At 42.8% G+C, this 23,673-nt stretch overlaps 1 protein-coding gene across 8 annotated transcripts in view; it reads right to left on the bottom strand.

Moving 5' to 3' along the window:
• Positions 1 to 23,673, bottom strand: part of EIF2AK4 (eukaryotic translation initiation factor 2 alpha kinase 4) — a 98,203-nt gene that overhangs the window by 67,525 nt on the left and 7,005 nt on the right. For 4 of the 8 annotated variants that reach the window (XR_005795763.1, XM_040492259.1, XM_040492260.1 and 1 more), the window contains exons 2-7: positions 19,638 to 19,750; positions 15,541 to 15,643; positions 8,720 to 8,872; positions 5,660 to 5,737; positions 4,344 to 4,492; positions 1,349 to 1,464 (exon numbers count right to left, since the gene is read on the bottom strand). Coding sequence is in view for 7 of the 8 variants with exons in the window: in XM_040492259.1 (XP_040348193.1) it covers positions 1,349 to 1,464; positions 4,344 to 4,492; positions 5,660 to 5,737; positions 8,720 to 8,872; positions 15,541 to 15,643; positions 19,638 to 19,750 (712 nt within the window). In the remaining variant the exon portion in view is untranslated. Of the gene's footprint in view, positions 1 to 1,348; positions 1,465 to 4,343; positions 4,493 to 5,659; positions 5,738 to 8,719; positions 8,873 to 15,540; positions 15,644 to 19,637; positions 19,751 to 21,992; positions 22,149 to 23,673 lie in introns of all 8 variants that reach the window. The other 4 variants (XM_040492262.1, XM_040492264.1, XM_040492261.1 and 1 more) reach the window with 3 other exon arrangements.

The following is a 23,673-nucleotide window of genomic DNA, read 5'->3' as shown; positions in this document are numbered from 1 at the left end:
TTTACAGACGGTGTCTAAAGCGCTTTATCCGTCAGCTGTCTGACTCTAACAGCTTTAAGTTGAAAAACAAATGCCAATGAGTTCATCTTTTACAAAAACATTTCGTAGAAAATCAGGACATATTTTAAAAATTAGACCTGTTGTGGAAAGCAAAATAATTTATGCAACGGTTTTATAAAAAAAATGTTCCGATTGCAAATGTGTCTCCTAATGAGGATATTAACTAAGGTAAATTGGTCTAATGAGTACCAATGAGACTGAGCTAAGGTAATAATAAGCAACTGGGTTAATTTGTCTTCCTGATTTCCCCAGATTATTGAAAGTAGTGTTTTATGTTGCCAGTTTGGGAATCTGAAATGCCTCTGAGTCAAGGATGTCTCAGGTCCAAGGTCGTGAACCTCACCAAATGGTTGCTTAGTGTGCATACGGCACAGTCAGCGTCCACATGGTGCTGTGCAGCTCAGGCTGCATTCCGTCAGCCAAGGTTAAGTTTCCAGTTCATAGACTATTCGGATATCTGGTGTCTTCTCCCTCTATCTGCTGCCTGCTCCCTGGCAACTACCACGCTTATCTGTATCTCCTTAAAGGGAAAAAGACACCAAAAGAAAGTAAACTCCATTTAGAAAATTTGGCTGTTAGCTTTGGCAAAGAATATTTATGAGACTAAAAATTAAATTGTCAGATTCACTATATGCAAGTGATCCCTACACCAAGTAGTGGCTGTATCTGTATGGCTGATAAAAGATTTATATTTAGGGCAAAAAAGTAGATAATGAAAGTGTGATTTTAATATAAACAATTCAAATCATGAACTGCTGAACCAGCTTCACCCCAAATACCCATCAGTAGGCAAAACTGCTAAATAACACATATAGAAAATGAAGTGCTTTTCCTGGTTAGATACAACATGCCAAGAGAAAAGTGCTATTTAGATGGATATCAACAAAAAAATCAGACTTGGGTTATGAAAGATTATAGGTATTAGAACTCATTTTGTTACACATATTTTATCAGCAATAGATGTGCAAGATACAAAATTCTACTGATTCATATTTCACCCGTTTTGGTTTCAAAAAGCTTGACTGATTATAAAAATGACAAATTTTAAATTATCTCTAATCTAACAATATTTCTAAGAGCTTAAGTTTTTTGTTTCCATGTTACAGAGGAGGAAACCTGAGTGCTTTCTCATTTTGGTCATTAGGTAATGGGAACGAGAATGACTTATGGTCTTAATAGATTTCCCCGGACCACACTGGTTTAGACCACAGACTCCAATCCACTCTGTTCTTTCATGGTTAACTTTTGTAGTTAGAATAACTGAAATGAAGTTAGCAAGTTTACTCACCAGTGCATTTCCCTTTGTAAACCATGAGCTGATCAGGACTACCCATAGAGAAATACAGGACTTCGCAAGAGCCAGGAGAATCTTCACTACTACATATAGAATACTGACGTTCTCGCCTTAAAAAATAAATGTGGACAATGATTTCTTTCAATTTAAGATTAACACAGGAAATCCTTGCGCTTCCATTTTCTCCTGTTTGCTAGCCCATTCAATGTCTAGCATCTATCTCTACTAGGAATTGAGGTGAAGTGCTAATGGGAATGTTGTTCAACTCCCACCCCCATTCCATTGAGGTCTTCTCCATATGAACTCTACAAACCCCTAACTCTGGATCTGTGCTGTCCCATATGGTAGCCACTAGCCACAAGTGGCTATTTAGATTTAATTAAAATGAAATTAAAAATTCAGTTCTTCAACTGCAATAGCCAAATTTTAGTACTCAATAGCCACAAGTGACTAGTGGCTACCATATGGGACAGCACTGACAGGGTACATTTCCATCATCACAGAAGTTCTACAGCAGTGATTTAGCTCAGTTGATCCCACATTGATCTCACATCTCTGCATTCCCATGCACCTGCACAACTGGAAGAAGCTGCAAATGGGGGGTTTGGAGCATTACAAATTCCTAGTTCCAGTTGGGTCCCCAACCATTGCATGCTCTCATTCATTGTCTCACTTGTCTTTGATAGATACGCTCAGCCAATCCCCTTTATGACTTCTCCAAAACGTTCAAAGCCCACCACCTCCTCCCTTCTTTCCCTTTCCCTGCTTTTTTTCTGAGCAAGGAGCAATAGCTGGGCAGCTAGATTATAATGCAAAAATAGTAATCGGGAAATATAAATAAAAATGAATAAACTGGTAGACGATGCAGTAAAGAGACCACGGAGAGACGGTCAGGATTGGACCCCTGTATGAAATGCTTTGATGGGGCACAAGGACAGATCTCTAGAAAGCAACCCTCCCATTCAAAGCAATGAGCATGATCTTGACTTAAACTTTCACCGAGAACATGAAGCAATGGGCAGTGAAGCCCACTCTATCATTCCATCGATAACGTTTCTTGGCATCTGCACCGTTCTTTCTTTTTCCCAGACTTTAAGGACCCTGTTCCTCAGTTCCATTCCCTAGAGTCTCTCTGAGATCTTGGTCCAGCAGCTAGTCCCTCTCTCCTATATGTTCAATCTGCCCCTCCATCTAGGCTCCTTCCCCTCAGACTATAGCTCTCTCCAAGGTCCACATTCCCCTTCCTCAACCTTGCTCCCACCTCCTCTTATTCTTCCCATTCAAACTTCTACACTTGGCTATCTGTGTCTTCTCTTTACTCCTCAGGCTACTGCAATGTCAATAAAACCGCCATCACTCTCCTACCCACTCTCAATCTGGTTTTTCCCCTTTGCTCTTTTATTTTGGTTGGTGGCACAGTCATCCATTCTGTCTCTAGTCAGAAACATGTGAGCCTCCCTGAGCCCCTAGATCTTTCATGTGTAGTTGATCCCCGAGTACCACCCTCTCGTCTCCAATTCTCCTGCCCTGTTCAGGTCACCACCAACGTTCTCCTGGATACATGATATACTCCTTTATTAACTAGTCTCTCCACCTCCAACCTACCTGTCTTCCCCTACCCCGAGCCCCTCCCACATTGTTGACAAGACCCATTAAGATTTGAGTCTCTCATATCACACATGTGTCGACATATTCCAAACGTTAGGGAACAGCTGATACACTGGAGTTCTGTTTAAATTTCTACTTCTAAAGTTCTTTGTGCAACCAAGGGCACACTGAAATTTATGGAGAAAAATGTAAAAGCAAAGGTTTAAAATGATATGGTAGGCTTATTAACATAAATTATCTAGAAGCACCTCTACATTTGCTCAGCTCCCTCCAACAGATGGTGCTAACAGACATTTTAGACCATGTCATCTTTTAAGTTGCTTACAGTGTGTAAATGGTTGGTTTAAAGGTGTTTTACATCATGACTGTTAAGTACAAATACAATGAGAATGTTAAGAGTGTTAGTAAGACAAGATGTATCATGAGGATTGAAAGAAAAATAGAATTTTAAAAGTGAAAAGTATCAAGAAAGCAATAAATGTGGTACAAACAGAATAGGCTGTATAACAGCAATAACAATTCTGAAAGATAAAAATCACACAAAGTTCGAAGGGATAAAAAGGCAAAATCCAGTGTCATTGATGTTTCCTGTTTTCACCCAAAAGATGTACATATATTGAGTGCTCGTATTGTCTATGTTGGACTCGTCCAGAATTGAGTTTTAGAACAACCTTTAGGAAATGAATTCATTCATAAGTAAAGCAGCTTCTGAACTCCATCAGAAATAGCCATCCCAATGCAAACAAATGGAATTTAGGAGCAGTAACACTGGTCTCATAGAGGAGGATCTATTCTAGATTATGGAATGTTCACAGGGGGCTGCAGTATCATTAGGAACTTCACCCATGTTACCAATTTTTCCAAGTAGCTGTGGCAGTACATAAATATAACAGGTGTTTTAAACAAAACTGCCAAATGTTATTAACTACGTCTTATAAAAGAGTTAGAGATAAATCAATTTTAGAAGACTAAATTAGGTGTTTGGACCTTGACACCTGAAAAAAGAAGGAAAGAGGATTTAAAAAAAAAAAAAAAAAAAAAAGAGCCAAGTAGCAAAGGGGTGCCTGGATGGCTCAGTCGGTAAGCATCCGACTCTTGGTTTCAGCTCAGGTCTTGAGCTCACGTTCCCTGAGTATGAGCCCCACATTGGGCTCTGCACCGATAGCACGGAGCCTGCTTGGGATTCTCTCTGTCCCTGTCCCACTTACTCTCTCTCTCAAAATAAATTGAAAAAAAACCCTAAAAAATATATATATATATATTTATAGGCTTTGAAAGAGTTACTGAAACTGTGATCTGAAAATTCCATCACATGGCACTCCAAGTTATCGTATTTCTTCTACAACTTTCTCCTTCCAGATCAGAAATCGTAAGGACTTACTTAGACCTTCCAGAGGAGTTGGTCCGATGTTTGCCATTTCCTACGAAGTCGGGAAGGCCTCCATGTAGACTGGCAGCTGTTCCATGTCCTCCTAGGTCTTTCCTAGAATTTTGATCTTGGTTTGATAAGTTAGCAATTTCTAAACGCTCCTAGAAAACACAAGAGTAAAACCTACTTTAGATACAAGTCATAAATAAGAGAAATCATGGTACATAATCATTAATTCAGCAGAGAGTGAAAATTTTATTTAAGCTGAATGCTTTCCGTTGGAATAAAATTGAACTTAACTTTTAAAAATTTAACATCCAGATATATACTGATTCAAGAACTGAAGGCCAGGGTTAACAGTTTCAAGAGAATGTGAATTTTATAAATGAAAATGCTTAACATCTCAGAAGATGCATGAAAATTTAGGGAGAAAAGCAAGAGGGGGTAAAGAGAAGAAGACAGTCAAAGAGAATGCTGGTGGGCAGGTGGATCAGAGCAAGAAAGAGCTGGAGGAAACAGTCCCATCATCTTACATTCATGTACGGCTCTGTATTTTCACAGACGACACTTATCTGTGGGAATAACTACATGAGAAGGAAGGGAGGCATCATCAGTCCCATTTTAAGTGATGAGGAAAATGAGTCACATTTAGTGTCACCTGTCAAGGTCACAGGGCCGGCAGTAAAAACGCCAAAGCTTTAAGCCAGGTGCTCCTTACTTGTACATCAGTGCCTCCTCTCAACACCCCCCATAGTTGCCCTTAAGTTAAATGCCATAATTCTACAAAGCGGAACAAGTAAAACTTTCTCTGGATTTCTCCAAATGTGTGTAACTGGTTTTTTGACCAAGTTGCAGTCAGGAAAAATATAGGAAAAGAGGCTTTTTCCTCTTCCACCACTGCTTTTTAAACCTGCCCTGGGGGATCCTTCTTTTCCATCACTGAATGAAATCTCTAAGCAGAACGATATGACTTCCATTTGTTGTATTTTCCAAGTACTTATTAACAATTTAAAAAAAAGAAACAGAATTCCAGTCTGGGCTAATATCAAAGCTTCGATCTCTGCTCTCCCTGGACTCATCTGATAAAGTACCGTGATTCCATCAGACTGTGTAATCTACAGATAACACACAACTCTAAGTTTTGCTTCCTCTTTCGGGGAATCTAAAATACGCAATGAATACCACTTGGGGGATTTTTTTTTTTTAGTGCTTCATTTTCAGCTTTACTACTATGACTAACATTGGAGAGGAAAACATCACCAAGGGAAATAACATTTTACGTTTAGCAAAATGCAAAATATTTTAGTACGGTACAACTGATACAGTACCTGCTTAGCCATTTCTTTCCTTTTTCTCTCTTTTCTCTCTTCTTCCCTCCTCTGAATCTCATGAAGGATTTCACGTTGCTGAAATACAACATACTGCCATCAAATGCCAATCTCTGAAACCCAGACAATATATAAATACTACAACCACAAAAAAACCTTTTACATTTCTGTAATTCAAGCCCTCCTTTCCTAAAGGGCCTGAATATACAGAACCTGACAGCAAAATATAGTTAGGCCGGTTGTAGCAGGTCCTCTGCAGTGGTTGTTCCCACTTAGTAAGGTTTCAAGACTAGGGGGAGGGGCAGTGACTCCCCACTCTTCATGTTTCCACGTAGCAAGATTTCACTACAGCATCACCCTTGGCCTCGCACTTCTCCCCCACCTTGACCTATTCCCTCCTCTTTGAAGTCTGCCTGTCTATGAGAACACACATTTGTGTCTGTCTGCCCTCGGCCACAGGGGCGTAGGGCCAACGTGGTGGAGGTGGGCTGAGCTGTCTTCAGGGCCTTGACCAGGAATGGCAATGACCCGGGCACCACCCCCACATGCTATAGACCTTAAGCTGCATTCTCTAGTTTGCTCAGTATTCAAAGCAGTATTTGGATCTCCATCCATTTAACTCCTGTATTTGTTGTTCACGTGGATCTGAATTAAGGTTGAGAAAAATAGTGCGTTTTTGAGTCCCCTAAATTCCAAGTGTAGTGAGTTCAAGCCCCACGTGGGGCTTGCTGCTGTCAGCATAGAGCTCTCTTCAGATCCTCTGTCCTCCTCACTTTCTGCCCCTCCCTTGCTTGTGCTCTCTTCTCAGAAATAAACATTAAAAAGATTCTCTCTCTCTCCCTCTGCCTATCTCCCCTACTCATGCGCTCCCTCTTTCTGAAATAAAAAAAAACAGAAGTAACAAACGAATAGGGCCCACAAAGAGACAGGTGTTAACTCATAAGCACAGGATGAACAAAATGAAGGGGTAAAAAAAACCCCCAAACCACCAGTAAGAACCTAAGAAAAGCAGAATAACAAACCGTAGGGGTGCCTGGGTGGCTCAGTCGGTAAAGCATGTGACTTCAGCTCAGGTCATGATCTCACAGTTCATGGGTTCGAGCCCCGCATCGGGCTCTGAGCTGTTAGCTCAGAGCCCGGAGCCTACTTTGGATTCTGGGTCTCCCTCTCTCTCTGCCCCTCCCCCACTCGCACTCTACCTCTCTCTCTCCCCAAAATAAACAAACATTTAAAAAAAAAATAGTTACATAGTAACATCTACAGGAAGAAAACTAGAAAGCCTCACCAAGAGAGAAAAATAAATGAAGAAGAACATTCCTGGATAGGAAGTCTGAATATTGTCAAGACGTCAATTCTTCCTAAATGAATATATAAGTCTAGTGCAGAGAGTTTGTTTTGATTTTGAGAGAACAATCCTGCAGTTCACCTGTAAGGATAAGTGGGTAAGAATGGCTGAGGAAGAAAGAAAAGCATAAATAATGGAAAATGAAGAGAGGGGGGATGTGCCTTTTCAGATATTAAATTATTATAAAAGATACAGTAATTCAGAGTCTGGTAAGGAGTCCAGGAAAAAAAACTGAACAAAATAGATAACTCACAAATAGAACTTAGTATACAGAAAGAGTTAAAGTACACTTTAAAGGAAATAATACAAATCAACTAAGAAAAAAAATGGAGAAAAAAAACTTAGGACGCTCATTTTTATAACCCACACCAAAATGGGTTCTAGGTAAGTTGATTAAAAGACTAAATAGAAAAAAAAAAAAAAAACAAAAAACACTAAGTTAAAAATCAAGGAGGAAACTTAGATATGTATTATTTTCTTTGGTGAAAGGATTTTTATTTTATTTTATTTTATTTTATTTTATTTTATTTTATTTTATTTTATTTTATTTTATTTTATTTTATTTTATTTTTAACATTTATTTATCTTTGAGACAGAGAGAGACAGAGCATGAACGGGGGAGGGTCAGAGAGAGGGAGACACAGAATCTGAAACAGGCTCCAGGCTCCGAGCTGTCAGCACAGAGCCCAACGCGGGGCTCGAACACACAGACCGCGAGATCATGACATGAGACGAAGTTGGACGCTCAACTGAGCCACCCAGGAGCCCAGGTGAAAGGATTTTAAAAATAACACAGGAGTGTACACACTTGTGCAAACAGATTAAAGAAAAAAATACAAATGGTTAGTGAACATAAAAAAAAAATTCAATCTCTGGCTTTGGTACTCATTTGGGTAGGGGATACTTGTTCCACAGAAGGAAGAAGAAAATTCAGTAAAACTCAGTAAATTCCGGGGCACCTGGGTGGCTCAGTCAGTTAAGTGTCTGCCTTCGGCTCAGGTCATGATCTCACAGCTTGTGGGTTCGAGCCCCGTGTCGGGCTCTGTGCTGACAGCTCAGAGCCTGGAGCCTACTTTGGATTCTTGGTCTCCCTCTCATTCTCTGTCCCTCCCCCACTCACACTCTGTCTTTCTCTCAAAAAAAATAAATAAACGTAAAAAAAAAAAAAAAACTCAGTAAATTCCTAGGGCGCCTGGGTGGCTCAATCGGTTAAGCATCAACTTCAGCTCAGGTCATGATCTCCAGGTTTGTGAGTTCAAGCCCCTCCAATGGGCTCCACACTGGTGGTGCAACACCTGCTTGGGATTCTCTCTCTCTCAAAATAAATAAATAACTTAAAAAACAAAAACAAAAACAAAAAACCCTCAGTGAATTTGTGCGCAGGTTAACAAGTTCAGAAAGACCATAAATATAAGAAGTTCGGTTAAACAAACCTTCTTCTCTTCTAAGATCTGGACTAGACTGAGGGTTCTAGGAGCAGCATTAATATATTGGGAGGAAATGCATACATATATATATATATATATACACGGAGAAAACCACTCATAATATTTCTCAGTTACTCTTTGGGCCTCTTCTCATTCGAATCTAAAGTTCTTGAATCAAATGCTGAGCAAAACTTAAATAAAGATAAGTGTGTAGGCAGAGACAGAGAAAGAACCCAGAGGAGCTCGCGGTGTTCTGGGCTCGGCCGCCGGTAGGGACAAGGGTCTCACCTCCTGCTCCACTTTCTGCTTGGCCTCCAACAGCCTCCGCTGTTCCTCCTGAGCCCGTCTTTCCAGCATTTCTTCATGGAAAGACTTGGGAGGGGGCTTGTTATGTTCGCTGAGAAAGGACTGCACGTGGTCGGCCAGTTCAAATATCATCACCTAAACATGCAGATGAAAATCAACCACAAATGGTAAAATGACCGGAAGACAGGGCCCAAAGGAGACTACAGAAAGTCAGGCAGGCTATCAGAGGCCCGCTTACAATGGTGACACTCACTTTGCCATGCCACGTTCTGAATTAGGTATATACGATGCAATCATGGCAGAAGAGAGCTTTTTTGGGGCTCACCAGACAAAAAACTTCACTTTTCTTTTACAGTCCTTTTTTACTTTATTGGCATTTTCTGTATAATAAATCTGACAAAAATATTTTTCTGTACAAACAAATCTGGTAAAAGTATTTATTAACACTGCACAAAAATAAAGTACCTTCCCAACTAGAAAATCTATCTAGATAACGATAGCTGAAAAATCATCGCCAGCTTAAAAGCCTTCATCTGTCCATACAGTGTACTGAAAACATTCTTTGGGGTACAGAGGCAAATACTTCGAGGCCTCACTCTCTCCCTGCTAGTAACAGGTCAGTAGGAGGCTGATCCATACTAAGAAAGAATTTCATTCCCACTTAGGGCAGCACTCATGGATAGGACCAGAAGGAAAAATGCCCCCGTCTCAGACATTCTTTATGTGAGCATAGGAGCCACTTTCCCGCACCTCTAGGAGTCATAAATCACATCTAAGGTTGGTAAGCTCATAGGACAAGGGTCTCTGGGACCCCAAAGTGACCACTCCAACCTCCACCCCAACGAGGTCAAGAATGCCAAGCTCCTTCTGCAGATGAGGACTGCCGCTGAGAATTTTCTTTTTCCTCAATTACACTAAGGCAGTTTAAAAATTCTTTTTTTTTTTTTAACGTTTATTTATTTTTGAGACAGAGAGAGACATAGCATGAATGGGGGAGGATCAGAGAGAGAGAGGGAGACACAGAATCCGAAACAGGCTCCAGGCTCTGAGCGGTCAGCACAGAGCCCGACGCGGGGCTCAAACTCACGGACCGCGAGATCATGACGTGAGCTGAAGTCGGACGCTTAACCGACTGAGCCACCCAGGCGCCCCTAAAAATTCTTATTTCTAAAGGGACTTGAGAGGGTGGTAATTAGTAATAAAAGTCACTGTATACAAGAATACAGTCAGTTCATTTGGTGGTCACTTACCTTCCTCTTGAGGAGCAAATACAAAGACACCACAGCTCTGGTTGGAGGAAGTTAATGTATTTTTTTTTTTTTAATTTTTTTTTTCAACGTTTTTTATTTATTTTTGGGACAGAGAGAAACAGAGCATGAATGGGGGCGGGGCAGAGAGAGAGGGAGACACAGAATCGGAAACAGGCTCCAGGCTCCGAGCCATCAGCCCAGAGCCCGACGCAGGGCTCGAACTCACGGACTGCGAGATCGTGACCTGGCTGAAGTCGGACGCTTAACCGACTGCGCCACCCAGGCGCCCCAATGTATTTTTTTTTTTAATTTTTTTAGTATTTATTTATTTTTGAGAGAAGGAGATAGAGTGCAAGTGGGGGAGGGGCAGTGAGAGAGGGAGACACAGAATCTGAAGCAGTCCCCATGCTCTCAGCTGTCAGCACAGAGCCTGATGAGGGGCTTGAACCCACAGACTGTGAGATCATGACCTGAGCTGAAGTCAGACACTTTACCGACTGAGCCACCCAGGCACCCCAATGTATTTTCTGGTTATAGCGGAAGCTGTGGCATTCACTGGATATGCTTCACTTTATAGTTAAGTCTAGAGTCCAAGTAGGATCCAAATTCTTCAAAGACAAGCTCTTTTTTTTTTTTTTTAACGTTTATTTTTGAGACAGAGAGAGACAGAGCATGAACGGGGGAGGGGCAGAGAGAGAGGGAGACACAGAATCGGAAACAGGCTCCAGGCTCTGAGCCATCAGCCCAGAGCCCGACGCGGGGCTCGAACTCGCGGACCGCGAGATCGTGACCTGAGCTGAAGTCGGACGCTTAACCAACTGAGCCACCCAGGCACCCCAAAGACAAGCTCTTTTAAGAAAAGTTGGGGAAAGTAGGCAGTTTCTGTGATGTCAATGAGAAACCAATTCCACACCAGAAAGGAGGAAAGAGTCAAGCGGTGGAGGGGTTTTCTTTTGCCAATCGATTTAATTTAGTAGCATTTTCTGTACAAACACATCAGATACGATATATAGGACTAGATGAAAATAACTGCTTTCCACAGTGGCTCCTGTCCCTCTCTCCCTCTGTACCTATATGGCTGATTGTCTTGCTTCTCTCAGCACTCTGCTCAAATGTGACGTCATCAGAAGCTTCTCCTTATTTATACCAGCCACCCCACCATCACCTCACAACACCTATCTGTATTAGCCAGGGTGCTCCAGAGAAATAGAACCAATAGGATAAGGTAGGGGTGTGTGTGTGTGTGTGTGTGTGTGCATGTACAGAGAGAGGGACTGATTTTAAGGAATTGACTCATGCAATTACAGAGGCTGGAAAGTTGAAAATCTGTGGGGTAGACCAGCAGGCTGGAGACCCAGCAAAGAGCTGCTGTGGCAGTTGTGGTCTGACAGCCCTCTGGCAGCCCCCTCCACTTCCAGGGAGGCCAGTCTTTTTCTGTCAAAGCCCTCAAGGGACTGGATGAGGCCCACACATTATGGAGGGTGATCTTAAACTCTACTAATTTAAATGTTAACCTCATCTAAAAACATACCTTCAAAGAAACACCTAGAACAACGTTTATCCAAATATCTGGGTACCATAGTCTAGCCAAGTTGACCAAATTAATGATAACATCTATTAAAACACAACTGAAATAAAAAATATGACAACACTGGAGCACCTGAGTGGCTCAGTCAGTTAAGCATCCGACTCTTGATTTCAGCTCACTTCATGATCTCATGGCTCCTGAGAACGAGCCCTGTGTCGGGCTCTGTGCTCATTCCTGTTTGGAATTCTCTCTCCCTCTCTCCTGCTTGTGTGCATTAGAACATTCTCTTTCTTGAAATAAATACATAAACTTTTTTTTTTTTTAAACGACAACATCAAATGCTGGCAAGGATGTGGAGAAACGGGATCACTCACACATTGGTGGTGGGATGTAAAGTGCTAGAGCCAATCTGGAAAAGTTTGGCAGGTGTTTACAAAATTGAACATGCCACTAACATATACCCACAAATGCATTCCTGGGCATTTATTCTAGAGAAATAAAAATTTATATTTACATAAAAACATAAATTTTTTAATGAGGGGCATCTGGGTACCTCAGTAGGGTAAGCATTCAACTTCAGCTCAGGTCACGATCTCACAGTTTGTGAGTTCAGGGGGGGCCCCCCCCCCCCCCCGCCACTGGGCTGTCTGCTGTCAACACAGAGCCCACTTCGGATCCTCTGTCCCCCTCTCTCTGTGCCTCTCCAGCTCATGTGTGCTATCTCCCAAAAATAAATAAACATAAGGGGCGCCTGGGTGGCTCAGTCGGTTGAGCGTCCGACTTCAGCTCAGGTCATGATCTCACGGTTTGTGGGTTCGAGCCCTACGTGGGGCTCTGGGCTGACAGCTCGAAGCCTAGAGCCTGCTTTGGATGCTGTGTCTCCTTCTCTCCCTGCCCCTCCCCCACTCATGCTGTCTCTCTCTGCCTCTCAAAAATAAAGACACGTAATAAAAAAAATTTTTTTAAGAAAAAAAAAAAAATAAATAATTAAACATAAAAAAAAAAGCCCTATAGGGGCATCTGGGTGGCTCAGTCGGTTAAGGATCTGACTTCAGCTCAGGTCATGATCTTACAGTTTGTGGGTTCAAGCCCCGTGCTGTGCTGATAGCTGGAAGTCTGGAGCTTGCTTCGGATTCTGTGTCTCCCTCTCTCCGCCCCTCCCCTGCTTGTGCACACACGCTCTCTCTCTCTCTCTCAAAAATAAATGTTAAAAAAAAATCCTATATATGAATCACTCAATAGCTTCATTTTTTAATAGCCAAAAACTAGAAACAACTCAAATGTCTTTCACCTGGTGGATGGCTAAATCAACAGTGGTATATCTATACCATGGAATACTACTTAGTAATAAGAAATAATAACTACTGATACATGCAACAATCTGGATATGCTAGAGAATTATGCTCAGGGAAAAGAAAGCCAAGGGGCACCTGGGCAGCTCAGTGGATTAAGCAACCACTCTTGGTTTCAGCTCAGGTCACGATCTTATGGTTCATGGGACTGAGGCCCGGTTCGGGCTCTGCGCTGACATCATGGGAGACTGCTTGGGATTGCCTCTCTCTCTGCTCCTCCCAACTCCCAGTCTCTCTATCAAAAATAAATAAACTTTAAAAAAAAAAAAAGGAAAGAAAGTCAGTATCGAAGAATACATACTGTATGATTCCACTTACGTAACATCCCCGAAACTGAGTAAAGGGTACATGAGATCTTAGTATTATTTCTTAAAACTCCATGTGAATCTATAATTATCTCAAAGTAAAAACTGTAATTTAAGAGAAAGCCCAAGAAAGGGCATCAGAAGCAAAAATAAACAAGTGGGACTATATCAAATTCTAAAACTTTTGCCCAGCAAAGGAAACCATCAACAAAATGAAAAGGCAACTTATGGAATGAGAGGAAATATTTGTACATCACCTATCTGATAGAGCTAATAGTCAAAATATATAAGCAACTCATACAACAGCAACAGAATCCCAAATAATCCAGTTAGAAAATGGGCAGAGGATCTGGAGAGACATTTTTCCAAAGAAGACATCCAGAAGGCCAACAGGTACATGAAAAGGTGCTCAACATCACCAATCATCAGGGAAATGCAAGTCAAAAGGACAATGAGCTATCGCTTCACACCTGTTAGAATGGCTGTCATCAAAAAGATCAGAGATAACAAGTGATGTGGAGCAAAGGGAATCCTTGCGCACTGTTGATGGGAATGAGACTGGTTCAGCCGCGGTGGAAAACAGTGAGATCGTTTTCTCAAAAAATAAAAACAGACTACCATACGATCCAACGACCCCACTTCTGGGTACCAAAGGAAATGAAAATAGGATCTTGAAGAGATATCTGCACTCCCATGTTATTGCTGCATTATTCACAAAAGCCCGAGTCATGAGAACAACCTCCGTGTCTGTCAATGGATGAATAAGGATGTGGTACACATATACACACACAGGAACACTTTGTGGCCACGAGAAAGGACATCCTGTTGTTGGAAACAGGGATGGACCTTGAGGGCATTATGCTAAGTAAAATAAGTCAGACTGAGAAAGGCAAATACTGGATGATCTCACTTATATGTGGAATCCAAAAAAGCCCAACTCCTAAAAACAGAGACTGGGGGTGGGAGAAGGGAAGTGATGTTGGTCAAAGGGTACAAACTTCCGGTTATACAGTGAATAAGTTCTGGGGATCCAGTGTACAGCTCAGTGAATACAATTAATAATACTGTCTTGTAAAAAATAAAGCAAAGATATTTTCAAAAAAATATCACACATTACGGATCCAAGAAGCCAGAGGATTCTATAGTCGAATTTTCAATATAATTCCACGTTATTTTTCAGTTAGACATCAGACTATTTAGAGAAAACTTTGGAAGAATTCCTAGGGACTAGCTTTTTATCCAGGCTGTTCAACAATCACCTCTGTAGCTCAACAATCACTGAACATCTTGGAAACAGTACCAGGCGGGGGGAGAGGGGTGAGCGGGTCATGCTGTGACTTGCTGTGTTATAGAACATAAATGGAAAACAGTCTAGTCACTTTACCACAAGTCCAAAAGAGACACAGAGGCCTGGGGTAAGTCCTTCCTTAACTCTTCTCAGTTTTTACAGGATGGGATACTTAAGCATGAGCTGCCTAGGCTCATGTGAATATGAGTGATTTTACACAAAAGCGAGGAAAAGACAGATGATACTTGAAGGGAACTGGTCTGGGCTAAGAAACCCAGAGTAAGTCACCTAGTCTAGCCCTCCAGAGAGATCTACCACCCAAGGGGAAGCTCATGCATATCTTCATGTGCGGAGGATTAAAAGAGAATTAGTAACTAAATGAAAATGCTAAGATACAAAAGGGACGTTGAAGGAGTAGAGTATGTTGCTAATCACCGAGAAGGAAAACAATGAGCTCTTCTGATATGAAACACGGGCAGGTGGCAAGGTTTGGTCAGAAATTACTTGTCTGGGGGCATCTGAGTGGCTCAATCGGTTGAGTGTCCGACTGCAGCTCAGGTCACGATCTCATGATTTGTGAGTCGGAGCCCCGCATCGGCTGGGTACTATCAGCCTGTCACTGCAGAGCCTGCTCCGAATTCTCTGTCCCCCTCTCTCTGCCCCTACCCTGCTTGCACTCTCCCCAAAATATATACAAAAGAAGAAAGAAAAAAAAAGAAATTGTCTGCAAACATTTTCCAATGTAAAGGTTCAAGTCAGTATCAAGTTATTATGCCAGGTCCAAAGCGTGCACACAGTAGGGCCAGGGTCACATGGACTCTTTTCAGAATTTTGAAGCATCAATATACCATTGATACACACTCTATGAATTATCATTAATAAAAACCATAAATTAAAAAAAATACACATAACAATGTTCCTCTTTGTACCTATCAACAAGAAACAAAACATTCTTGTCAAAATTGGGTTTGAGGTGCAATGCAACAGCCTCTAAGCCAAAGAAAAGGCAGGAAGGTGAACACTAGTGAACGGGATGAGATTTCTACTGTCCTCTTACAACTCCAGTTAAACATATCTTACCTCTCCACAATGTTTTTTGGCCACTTTCTCTAGGTGGGATTTTAATAAATGAACACTCTCATTTGACAGACCTTTGGCATTCTGTAACTCTATTTCGGGGACTCTGGAAAAGAAAAAGACAAAAAGGAGTTACGCCAAAAAAGTATGGCCTCTTTGCGTTAATATTTGCTAAGTGCAACCTTGAGGCCCAGAGATTTCCTACAGGCCTCTATACCGCCAGCAGCATTTCCCTTCATCTCAAAGGATTTCAACGGCATCCCAGCAACTCTGCTGACACAGTGCTTGACATGGGGTCACCTGTGCCCCCTGGGGGAGAAGCCCCCAACAATTCTGACTTGCCCCCAACAATTACCCAGCTCTCACAGTTCACCCGCAAGAGTCCAAGTGCTCTGGGCTCATTCGTTTGCTCCAGCATAAAACAGGCCAAGCACAACCAGGCAAGATGAAGCCTCGGTTGGGGCACCTGGCTGGCTCAGTCAGTGGAGCACGTGACTCTTGACCTCGAGGTTGTGAGTTCGAGCCCCACATTGGGTGCAGAGATTACGTAAAAATAAAATCTTTAAAAAAAAACCCAAAAAGCAGACGAGGACTCAGCGATCCATCCAGCATCCCCACTACATGCATGTTGTGTCACTCCTTGTGATTGCCACCAAGGTGGAAATGCCCACTCACCCACTCACATCTGAATCTACCTGTGTGTGCTCTGCAAGGATGCCCAGAACGCTCGTCTCCCTGCAGAGCACAAGCGAGACTCAACACTTTCCTGTGCGAGGTTTGCAGCTGCCACTCCTCAGCTTCCCCTTGATTCCCCATCAATAGATATCCAATAACAGTTCACTGACATCAAACCGACTTTATTTGATTTCGCTGAAGAGAAGCTGGCTCTACTTCCGACCAATTATTTCTGAGTAACTGATGGGATTTTAGTTTAGCAAAGCCTTTACTATTTTACTACCTCTGCGTTCTCTCACTGCCCTGGTGTGGTAGGTTGCTACATCATTACCTCCTTGGATAGATGGAAACCTGAGAGAAAGGAGTTCATACATATGAGAACAAGAAAGGAAAGGCCATACATACAGTCCTGAGTATGGTCCATCTAACCCACAACTCTCTCACATCAAAGACTATCTGCATCCAAGACTATCTTGCAGAAAAACAAAGTTTTCCCGTACCATATCATCTCCAACAATAAGAATGCTCCCCCAAGTCAAGCCTTACATAACTTTTTTAATTCAGCAGTCATTATATAGCAATCAATGTTAACAGAATGATGAAAAAACCCATCTATAATAATTAAACTTTAAAAATCCGCCCCCCAATTTTTTTTCAGCTTTCTATGTCCTTGGCACATAATTTATAATTTTATATAGCTGAGATTATAATGTCTACTTTATGGCTCTTTTATAATCATTTCCGTGTTTTTTGTTTTTTTTTTTCTTTTTTAGAAATCATCCCAGGGCTCCTGGGTGACTCCAATGGTTGTGTGTTTTTTTTTATTGTTTTATTTTTTTTTGAGAGAGAGAGCACAAGCAGGGAAGGGGCAGAGACGGGGGGAGGGGGGGATAGAGCAGAGAGAAAGGGGACAGAGGATCTAAAGCAGGCACTGCGCTGACAGCAGTGAGCCCTACACGGGGCTCAAACTCACAAACCATGAGTTCATGACCTGAGCCAAAGTCAGACACTCAACTGACTGGAGCCACCCAGGCACTCTGAGTATCTGACTATTGATTTTGGCTCAGGTCATAATCTCACAGTCATGAGATCAAGCGCCCCCCCCCCCCCCCCAAGTCGGACTCCATGCTGGGCATGGAACCTACTTGAGATTGTCTCCCTCTACCCTTCCCTTGCTGGCACACAGGAACACACACACTCTCTCTCTCTCAAAATAAAATCAATCAATAAATCATCCCAAAATATTTTTATCAATTAGACACATCAAGATTTGCCAGAATGGTCCCCTAGTGCAGTGGTTCTCAATCAGGGGTGACTGTGTCCCCAGGGAATACCTGTCAATGTCCAAAGGCAGACAAACTCTGCATTCCTTGCCTACATACCTATCTCATTCAGCTCATCCTGTGTTATATCCTTTATAGTCAGCTGGTAATTAGTTGAAAGCAAAGCCTTCCTGAGTTCTACAAGCTGTTCTAACAAATTTCCAAACCTAAGGACAGGGTTGAAGGCCATATTTACGGCTGGTTGACTGCAAATGCGGTACGTGCAACCGGGGTTTGAAGTTTTGTGGAACTGAGCCCTTAACTCGTGAGGTCTGCAATAACCACAGCTAGTCTGTGGGGCACCTGGGTGGCTCAGCTGGTTAAGCATGTGACTTCAGCTCAGGTGATGATCTCACGGACCAGAAGCCCAGCTTTGGGTGACTTCGTGCCCCCCAGTTCAGGAGAGCACGAGCTCCACTTCTGGTGAGCGCAAGCCCCACATCGGGTGAGCCCTGCTTCTCTCTCTCTGCCCCTGTGGGATTCTCTCTCTTTCTCTCCCTCTCTCTGCTCCCCCACCCCCCACTCACTTGCACCCTCCGTCTCTGTCTCAAACAACGACAACGACAAAACATGGCTAGTTCATAGCAAAACCGAACCCAGCTGTCAGAAAAGACACCACCTATTTGGTGTCAGGCAAAATAAAACCTAGAGAGACACTGCCTTGTTTTTCTTTCATAAATGTAATTACCCTTTTACTAATTCATTAATTAACTTTCTAAATACCTACTATACCTACTCTAGGCGCAGTGTTAGAGGCAAAAGAGGGTTACTAGATTCAAGCAGCTCATCTTGACCTCTCTGAATTTTCTGGATAACAAATTTCCATAAATTTACCACCCACTCTGTGAGGCACTGCATCCTTTTATTTGTCACTTTTCTCCACTGGTTCCTGCATAAGAAGCTCAAACCACAAATATCATCCAAGCCAATCTGCCTCTCCGTGTGTAATGTCTCAGGAAAGATTACACGAAATATACATATACTTCAAAAAGACAATACGTGGGGTGCCTGGGTGGCTCAGCCAGTTGAGCGTCCGACTCTTGATTTCCGCTCAGGTCACAATCCGAGGGTCGTGGGATCGAGTCCTGCATTGGGCTCTGTGCTGGTAGCATGGAGGCGGCTTGGGATTCTCTCTCCCTCCCTCGGCCCCTACCCCAGTTGCTCACATGCAATACTTGACCACTGATTGCCAACGCTCTTGCTCTACCAGTGGTTCTCACCCAGAGGCAGTACGCTTTCAGGGGGAGTTTGAAAATGGTGGGGTCTTGTGGTTGTCTCACAGATTGAAGAGCACTGCTAGCATCACTGGGTAGGGCCAGGGATACAGCAAGCCCTGCATGGTGGAGACTCATCAGCAGTGCCCCTAGTAACAGACAAAAGTCCTTTCTCCTCTAGGGAATAAAACTTCCATTAGGTCCAGAAAGCTATTGCTACTCTAAGTTTTAACACCAACCACATTTTAAAACTAAGTATACAAGGGTTCTACTGGTTCTCACACGTTTATCTTTTTCTTTTTTTAATTTATTTTTATTTTTTGGGAGAGAGAGAGTGTGTGCACGCACGCGCACACACACATGCAAGCAGGGGAGGGGCAGAGGGAGATGGAGAGAGAGAATCCCAAGCAGGCTCCGTGCTCAGCGCGGAGCCCAACACGGGGCTCGATCTCACAACTCTGAGATCACAACCTGAGCCAAAATCAAGAGTTGGACGCCTAACCAACTGAGCCACCCGGGTGCCCCATCCCTTTCTTCTAGATTGTTCCTCTTTCCAATTTAGGAAGAATTAAACAAAAATTAACACATCAGAAAAGAAGAAAAAAAGAAAGAAGAAAATTAACACATCAGAAAAAGCAAACAATTGGTCACGGAGCAAATATTAGTATCTGGAGTGACTGTTCTACCACTGTAAGCAGACTTAACATGAGACAGGTTTCATAAAAATGTTTACTGCTGATGTAGTTTTGATGAAATACAGGTGACAGGGAAGGAAATTTTAAGTGGAATGGAGGCAGGAAGAAGAAAATACCATTAATGTCAATCTGTTTCCATGATGTCAAAACAGAGAAGTGATGTCACATCAAAAGGTATTCATAAAAGTACTCACACATCTGGATAGGTTGGTGGGCATCTGACCCTCAAATCCACCTTCACGTATACTTCTTCACCAGTTAGGCCCTGAGGGTACAGAACTAAATTGATTTCAGGAGGCTCATTGACCTAAAAGAGAAAAAGAAAATCTTTTTTTTTTTTTTTCCTGCCCCAGAGAGCCAACCCTGAGCAATTAAGATAATGACCATCTAGCTCTAATGTTCAACTTTTCAGATAGTACGTGTCGTTGTACTTTTATATAGGTGTTCGGTCATCTTTTCCTAAAGTGTGGTTTAAAAACAAAACCCATGCCAGAGAGACTGCATTTTCCCTTTCAAAGTTATCTAAGGAGTGAGCCAAACATTCCACGTAAGCTTCCATTCATTCAATAGATGTTACTGAGCGCTGATCCCATGATTATGCATGGGTACTGATCTAGAGGCTAGGAGTACAGGGGTAAATTCAGACAGACATGAGCCTAACTGGCCAATACAGATAAGAAGGCAAATGAGTATTCTCAGTAGTGATGAGTGCTGTAAAGAAAACAAGGCAGGGGTACCTGGGTGGCTCAGTCGGTCAAGCATCCAGCTTTGGCTCAGGTCAGGACCTCACCGTTCCTGAGTTCCAGCCTCTCATTGGGCTCTCTGCTGTCAGCACAGAGCCTGCTTCAGATCCTCTGTCTCCCCCCCACCCCCGCCCCACCCCGCACCCCCGCTCACTCTGTCCCTCTCCTGGTCTCTCTCTCTCAAAAATAAATCAACATTAACAAAAAAAAAAAAAAAGAAAGAAAGAAAAGAAGGCAAAATGATAGAGTCAGACAGGTGTGCCAAGGACCTCTTGAGCAGGAAGAATTTCAATTGGAATCTGAGTAATGAGATAATAACAAGTGAAAACCTTATCATGGAAATCTGATGGCTCTTCTAACTTGGACATGCTTCCATCCAACTGCTTTTCGCCAAATAACTAAATATTCTCTTTATTGTTCTTTAACTTATTAAATGTTTTTTTTTCCAAAAAAGGTCTGAGGCAGCTGATATTATCTATAATATCTATATTATCTATAATATCTATTATTATCTATAATTTCATCCCTGAGAAAAGGGACGCTGAGGGAAGAAACGTGTACTCTCCTGGTCCAGGCACTTCACCAACTGTGCCAGGTAGGCCCCATCTCCGTTCTACAGAGCAAGCAGCTCGGGCTCAGAAAGTTTCCGTTTCTTGCCCACAGGTACACGGTGACAAGGCCAGATTTCAGATCCAACCTTGACTCCAAACCTGTGTCTTTCACATTAGCTGCTCCCTTGCTAGTGCCGATCCGAGGTGCTGGGGCTGAGCCTTGACTTTGTCTTGAAACAAATAAGTAGCCAGGGCAAAAAGGGAAATGTGACATTCTTTCACACTTCCCAGAAAAGGAAAGGCATAAAAATCTTTCAGGGGCAACAAAGCACTTAGCAACACTAAATTCTAACAGATATTTACAACACACGGTACCCCGAATTACATAATAAAATTCTCATCAACCATGCGTATAAAATACATAAGGTCAGTTTTCATGAGGCTTTATCCTAATCCTTGCTAAAAGTTGCGGTAAGGCTCTGCGTGGTCCTGGAAGGGTTAAACACCCTGTGAGCCAGGAGGTCTTTTATCTACTCATCCAGCCATCACGCCTCATCACCCACACTTATTGGGCATCGCTCTGTCAGGCACTGGTAGCACACCAAAGAGAGAAAACAGACGTGGTTCCAGCTGTCACGGAACTTGGGAACACAAATAATAAACACACAGGTTCAAGTTCGGAAAGTGCTGTTGAAGAGAAGGTGTGATGCTCTTGACCAGTGATGGAATAGGGCACCCCAAAATACGCCACTTTGGCATAAGCATTATTTTGAGCTAAGGGTGCTTAAAAACAGAAGGTGCAAGAAAGGCCCTCCAACCTTCTCTTTTCTTCCTGAAAGCAGGCGATAAAACTCTCATGTGAAAGTTGCCCTCCTACATTAAGAAGGAAATCTTCTCACTACCAGACACAGAATATCGAGGCCGAGAGGATTCTGTACAAACAGAACTCGGTAAAAGGACTCTTGCCTTTCTTCAGCCTCCCCAGATTTGTTAGTTACTTTTCCACAATTCCCTCTCTTTGCTCAACCCACCATCTAAACACTGAGGTCTGGCCACTTCTTTGGGTCTTCATTTTCCTATGGGGTTTCCTATCTACGTGTAAAAAATCTGTATGCTATTCTCCTGTCGATCTGCCTCATCTCATATCAGTTAAATTCTCCTATCTAGCCAGAGACCCCTAAGAAGACAAAAGCAAAATCTTGTCTCCCTACACTCTAATTCGAGAACGACTGGCAGTGGATGTGAGGGAACATACTTGGACGTGGTCATCAGGAAGACCCATCTGAGGACATCACACCTAAGGTGAGACAAGCCAGAGACGGAGCATTCCAGACAAGGGAAAGGCACGTGAAGAGGTTCAAAGTGAGCAAGAGGTTGGTGTATTCCAAAAACCAAAGGGAGGCCAGCATGCCTGGAACAGAGGAGGGATGCAGAAACCAGGTAAGCAGGTGTGATGAAGATCGGCCGGGGCACAAAGGGCCTTGGCAGCCAGGTGAAATATCGGGCAGGGTTTTAAGATGGGAATGATATGATCTAACATTTATTTTGAAAGACCACTTTGGTGGCTGAGTAAAGAGTGAACAAGGTAGAGTAAGAGCAAGAGTGAAAAGCTACTGTAACAATTCAGCCTGTGTTGGTAGCAGAGGAGAAAGAAGGTGTACGTGAGATAAGGTGGACAAAAAGACTGGGTCTCCAGGGAGGGAAACGGAAGGAACGGGCTTTGTCCCAGATGCTCCTGAGGTGGAACAGGATGAGGACAGAGACCATCCCCTGCTGGGGTAACACGGGCCTGTAGGTGACCTTGCCAAGAGCAGGCTCCACAGGCACCGAACGCAGACCCTGGTGTGACGAGGGGTGAAGGTGAGACTCAGTGAGTCTAGACAAGCCCTTCAGGGAGGTTTGGGTTTGGGCATTAAGTGCACAGAGAATGGGGCCACAGACAGAGGAGGATGTGAAAGCAAGGGAGGTATCTCTTGCTCCATCTTTAAAGATGAGAGATACTAGAGCATGTGAGGATGCTGATGGGAAGGAATACTACAGAAGAACTGGAAAGAGACACAATTAGGACCTATCAGAGGGCAGACAGCCATGGATCCTGGGCAAAAGAGAGACAGACAGGAGGAGGGGCCCTTCTTTAGAATGACAGAGGAACATGAGAAGAACAAGCAGGGAGAGGCTGGTGGGTTTCTGCGGAGGAGCCTCAAAGGTTTGAGTGTGAGACTGAACAGGGCTCCAGGCCTCCCAGTTCCCCTCTAACCATGGCAGACAGCCGTTCCCTGCGCTCTATATATTAGACAGAACTTTGCACAGGAAGCATGTAGCTGCTAAGAGCAGCTAAGATACTTAGTTGCTAGAAAGAAAAGGAAAGATTATTGCCATGACCAGCCAGTCTTCTTCAACAGACTCACTTTTGGAAAAACTTTTTATTATGGAAAATTTCAAACCAGCTGGTAACGATACAATGAACTCCATGTGCCTACCATACAGTTTCAACAATTACCTACTGATGGCCAACCTTGTGTATGTATATGTTACCCCTACCCGCAAACACCACCTGAGATTATTTTGAAGTAAATCTTTCCAACCAGTCTTTGCTGTTACTGTTATTCATTTTCTAACAAGAATCCAGCATGGTAGGGATGTAAAAATTGAAAGTCTAGACTCAAACAAAATTTTACCAGTGCTTTCTCCACCAGATCAAACCTTTTCAGCCTTTCTCACCTTACAGGCCACAAAGTTTGGAAAGACATTATGATCACCAACTTATGATTTTGTCAAGAGGATATTCTTTTGGGAGCGCCTGGCTGGCTCAGTCAGTTAAGCATGAGACTCTTGATGTCAGGATTGGGAGTTCAAGCCCCATGTTGGGCATAGAGAGCTTACTCTAAAAAAAGAAAAGAAAAGAAAAGAAAAGAAAAGAAAAGAAAAGAAAAGAA

Source organism: Herpailurus yagouaroundi, unplaced genomic scaffold (genome assembly GCF_014898765.1).
Source record: "Herpailurus yagouaroundi ecotype Mexico unplaced genomic scaffold, PumYag 184, whole genome shotgun sequence".
Classification (NCBI taxonomy): domain Eukaryota; kingdom Metazoa; phylum Chordata; class Mammalia; order Carnivora; family Felidae; genus Herpailurus; species Herpailurus yagouaroundi.
This window is presented reverse-complemented; position numbering and strand designations above follow the sequence as displayed.